Consider the following 4631-nt stretch of genomic DNA (forward strand, 5'->3'; position numbering starts at 1 on the left):
ATGGCAATAAGTACATACCTATCAATAATCACTATGAATATAAATGGACTAAATGCTCTACTCAAAAGACAAAGAGTGATGAAATGGATAAAAGAAGACTCATCTATATGCTGCCTGTAAGAAATTCATTTCAGGCCTAAAGACACATGCAGATTGGCACTGAGAAGCAACCACTGTGAAAACCAGACTTTACTTTTTTCCACACCTTGATTCCTTATTCTGGAACCATGTCTGAAAAATGTGATATGGCTGAGGTTGAGAAATTTGATAGAAGTTTAAGAAGACAGAAACTCAAGAGAAAAAATCCACTGCCTTCAAAAGAAACAATTGAACAAGAAAAGCAAACAGGCAAATTGTAATTAGGTATGCACAGCCAATATGCACTGTATTTTCCACAAGCATTGTTTTCTTATTTTACTTCATGTAAATGGAATTGTATAGAAATCCAAGGTACCAATATTTATATTGGACAAAATAGACTTTAAAACAAAGAATGTAACAAGAAACAAAGAAGGACACTACATAATCATAAAAGGAATAATCCAACAATAAGATATAACAATTGTAAAAATGCACCCAACAATGGAGAACCTAAATACATAAAGCACATATTAACAAACATGAAGGAAATAAGTGATAGAAATATAATAATTGTAGAGGACTTTTACACCTCTTTACAACAATGGATAGATCATTCGAACAGAAAATCAACAAGGAAACAGTGGCTTTGAATGACACATTGGACCAGATGGATCTAACAGATATAGTGAGAACATTCCATCTTACAACAGTGGAACACACATTATTTTCAAGTATACATAGAACATTCTCCAGAATAGATCATATGTTAGGCCAAAAAACAAACCTTAACAAACTCAAAAAGACCGAATTCATACCATGCATCTTCACCAACCACAACATTATGCAACTAGAAATCAACCACAGGAAAAAATCTAGAAGAACACAAATACATGGAGGTTAAATAACATGTTATTAAACAATATATGGATCAACCAAGAAATGAAAGAGGAACTACACGGAGACAAATGAAAATGAAAACTCAAAGTTCCAAAACCCTTGGTATGCAGCAAAAGCTGTTCTAGGAGGAAAGTTTATAGCAATATAGGTCTACCTCAACAAGTAAGAAAAATCTCAAAGAAACTTACACCTAAATAACCCTAACTTGTACCTAAAGGAGCTACAAAAAGAACAAACAAAAACCAAAATCAGTATAATAAAGGAAATATTAAACCAGTAAAGCAGAAGTGAACAAAATAGAAACTAAAGAAATACTTGAAGAGCTGAATGAAAACAGAAGCTAATTCTTTGAAACATCAACAGAATTGATAAACCTTTAGCCAGATTCATAAAAAAAATAAAGAAAGAAAGAAAGAAAGTGGGCTCAAATAAAATCAGAAATGAAAGAGGAGAAATAACAACTGATACCACAGAAATAAAAAGGATTTTAGGAAAATATTATGAAAAACTATATGCCAACAAATTGGACAATCTAGAGAAACGGATAAATTACTAGAAACAGGGCAGCCCGGGTGGCTCAGAGGTTTACCACCGCCTTCGGCCCAGGGCGTGATCCTGGAGACCCAGGATCAAGTCCCACAGCGTGCTCCCACATGGAGCCCGCTTCTCCCTCTGCCTGTGCCTCTGCCTCTCTCTCTCTCTCTCTGTGTCTCTCTCATGAATAAATAAAATCTTTTTAAAAATTACTAGAAACATATAGCCCTCCAAAACTGAATCCAGAAGAATAGACAATTTGAACAAACTGATTACCAGCAATGACTTTGAATCAGTAATCAAAAAATTCCCAACAAACTAAAGTCCAGGATGAGATGGCTTCACAGGTGAATTCTATCAAACATTTAAGAAAAAAATTAGTATCTATTCTTCCCAAAATATTCCAAAAAATAGAAGAGGAAAGAAAGCTTCCAAATTCATTTTAGAAGCCAGCATTACACTGATACCGAAACAAGATAAAGTCATCACCAAAAAACAGAACTACAGGCCAATATACCTGATGAATATAAATGTAGAAATCCTCCACAGAATATTAACAAACTGAATCCAACAATATACTAAAAAATCATTCACCACAATCAACTAGGATTTATTCCTGGGTTGCAAGGGTGATTCAATATTTGCAAATCAATCAATTTGATACACCACATCAACAAGAAAAAGGATAAAAACCATACAATCATTTCAATAGATACATAAAAAGCATTTGACAAAGCACAACATCAATTCATGATAAAAAATCTCAACAAAACAGGTTTTGAGGGAACATCTCTCAACATAATAAAGGCCATATATGAAAAACCCACAGCTAACATCATGCTTAATGGGGAAAAACTGAAAGCTTTTCCCATAAGATCAGGAACAAGACAAGGACGTCCGCTCTCACCACTTTTATTCAACATAGTACTGGAAGTCCTAGCCACAGAAATCAAACAAGAAGAAATAAAAGGCATCCAAATTGGTACAAAACAAGTAAAACTTTCACTATTTGCAGAAATACAGAAAACTCTAAAGGCTCCATCAAAAAACTACTAGAACTAATAAATGAATTCAGTGTACAAAGTCAACATACAGAAATCTGTTGCATTTCTATACACTAATAATGAAGCAGCAGAAAGAGAAATTAAGAAAACAATCTCACATATAAATGCACCAAAAAATAATAAAATACCTAATAATAAACTTAACTAAGAAGGTGAAAGACTTGTACTCTGAAAATTATAAAACATTAATGAAATAAATCAAATATGACACAAAGAAATGGAAAGACATTCTATGATCAGGGATAGGAAGAACAAATGTTAAAATGTCTAAAGTACCCAAAGCAATCTATATATTTAATGTAATCCCTATCAAAATATCAACAGCATTTGTCACAGAATTAGAACAAATAATCCTAAAATTTGTATGGAATCACTAAAGACCCCAACTAGCCAAAGCAATCTTGAAAAAGAACAAAACGCAATCCTGGATTTCAAGATATACCACAATGTTATAGTAATCAAAGTAGTATGCCCTAAAACAAAAATAGACACATAGATCAATAGAAGAGAATAGAGACCCCAGAAATAAACCCATGACTATATGGTCAATTAATCTTTGACAAAGGGGGCAAAAATATACAATGGGGAAAAGATACTCTCTTCAACAAATGGTGTTGGAAAAACTGGACAGCTACATGCAAAAGAATGAAGCTGGATCACTTTTTAACACCATACACAAAAATAAACTCAACCAAGACCACTTTCTAACACCATATACAAAAATAAATTCAAAACGGGTTAAAGACCTAACTGTGAGAGCTGAAACCATAAAAACTTTATAAGAAAGTACAAGTAGTAATTTCTTTGACATCAGCTGTAGCAATATTTTTATAGTTCTGTCTCCAGAGGCAAGGGAAACAAAAGCAAAAACAAACTATTAGAACTACATCAAAATAAAAAGCTCCTGCAAAAGAAAACAAAGCTGCTGCAAAGGATAGAGGAAAAAAAAAGCAACAAAACTACAACCTACTGAATGGGAGAAGATATTTTCAAATGATATATCTGATTAGGTGTTAGAACCCAAAATAAAGAACTTACAGTACTCAACACCAAAAAAACAAATAATCCAATTAAAAATGGCTAGAAGGCAGGGCACATGGGTGGTTCAATTGACTGAGCATCCAACGTCTTGATCTTGGCTCAGGTCTTGATCTCAGAGTCATGAGTTGAAATCCCAGGTTGGGCTCCATGCTGGGCATGGAGCTTACCAAAAAAAAAAAAAAAAAAAAAAAAAAAGTTAGAAAACACAAACAATTTTCTCCAATGAAGACATCCAGATGGCGAATAGGAACATGAAAAGATGCTCAATATCATTAATTATCAGAAAAATGCAATCAAAACCACAATGAGACATAACCTCACACCTGTCGGAATGACTAAACTCAAAAACACAAGAAACAACAAGAGTTAGCAAGGATGCAGAGAAAAAAGAACCCTCCTGCACTGTTGGTAGGAATGCAAACTGGTGCAGCCACTGTGGAATACACTATGAAAGTTCCTCAAAAAATTAAAAATAGAATTAACATACAATCCAGTAATTCTACTACTGGGATTTACCCAAAGATTATGAAAACACTAATTTGAAAAGATATATGCACCCTGTTTACTGCAGCACTATTTACAACAGCCAGATTATGGAAGCAGCCCAAGTGTCCATCGATAAATGAATGGATAAAGATGTAGTATAGAGGTACCTGGGTGGCTCAGTCAGTTAAGCATCTGACTCTTGGATTTCAGCTCAGGTCATGATCTCAGGGTCATGACATTGAGCCCCATGCCAGGCTCCACACTGGTCATGGAGTCTGCTTAAGATTTTCTCTCTCCTTTTTCCTTTCTCTCCACTGCTCACAAACTCTCTCTCTCTCTCTCTCAAAAAAAATGCAATATATATATATATATATTATTCAGTCATGAAAAAGAATGGAATCTTGCCAATTGCAACAAAATGAATGGATCCAGATGGCATGATGCTAAATGAAATAAGTCAATCAAAGAAAGACAAATACCATATGATTTCATTCATATGTGGAATTTAAGAAACAAAACAAATGAACA

The 4631-nt window shown here is 33.9% G+C and overlaps 1 protein-coding gene across 1 annotated transcript; it reads left to right on the forward strand.

The window, feature by feature from the left end:
- Nucleotides 1-227: 227 nt before the first annotated feature.
- On the forward strand, nucleotides 228-359 carry LOC140641045 (thymosin beta-4-like). Its single transcript, XM_072840337.1, has one exon. The coding sequence runs from the start codon at nucleotides 228-230 to the stop codon at nucleotides 357-359; it is 132 nt and encodes a 43-aa protein (XP_072696438.1).
- Nucleotides 360-4631: the final 4272 nt, after the last annotated feature.

The sequence above is a fragment of the Canis lupus genome, chromosome 10 (assembly GCF_048164855.1).
Source record: "Canis lupus baileyi chromosome 10, mCanLup2.hap1, whole genome shotgun sequence".
NCBI lineage: Eukaryota > Metazoa > Chordata > Mammalia > Carnivora > Canidae > Canis > Canis lupus.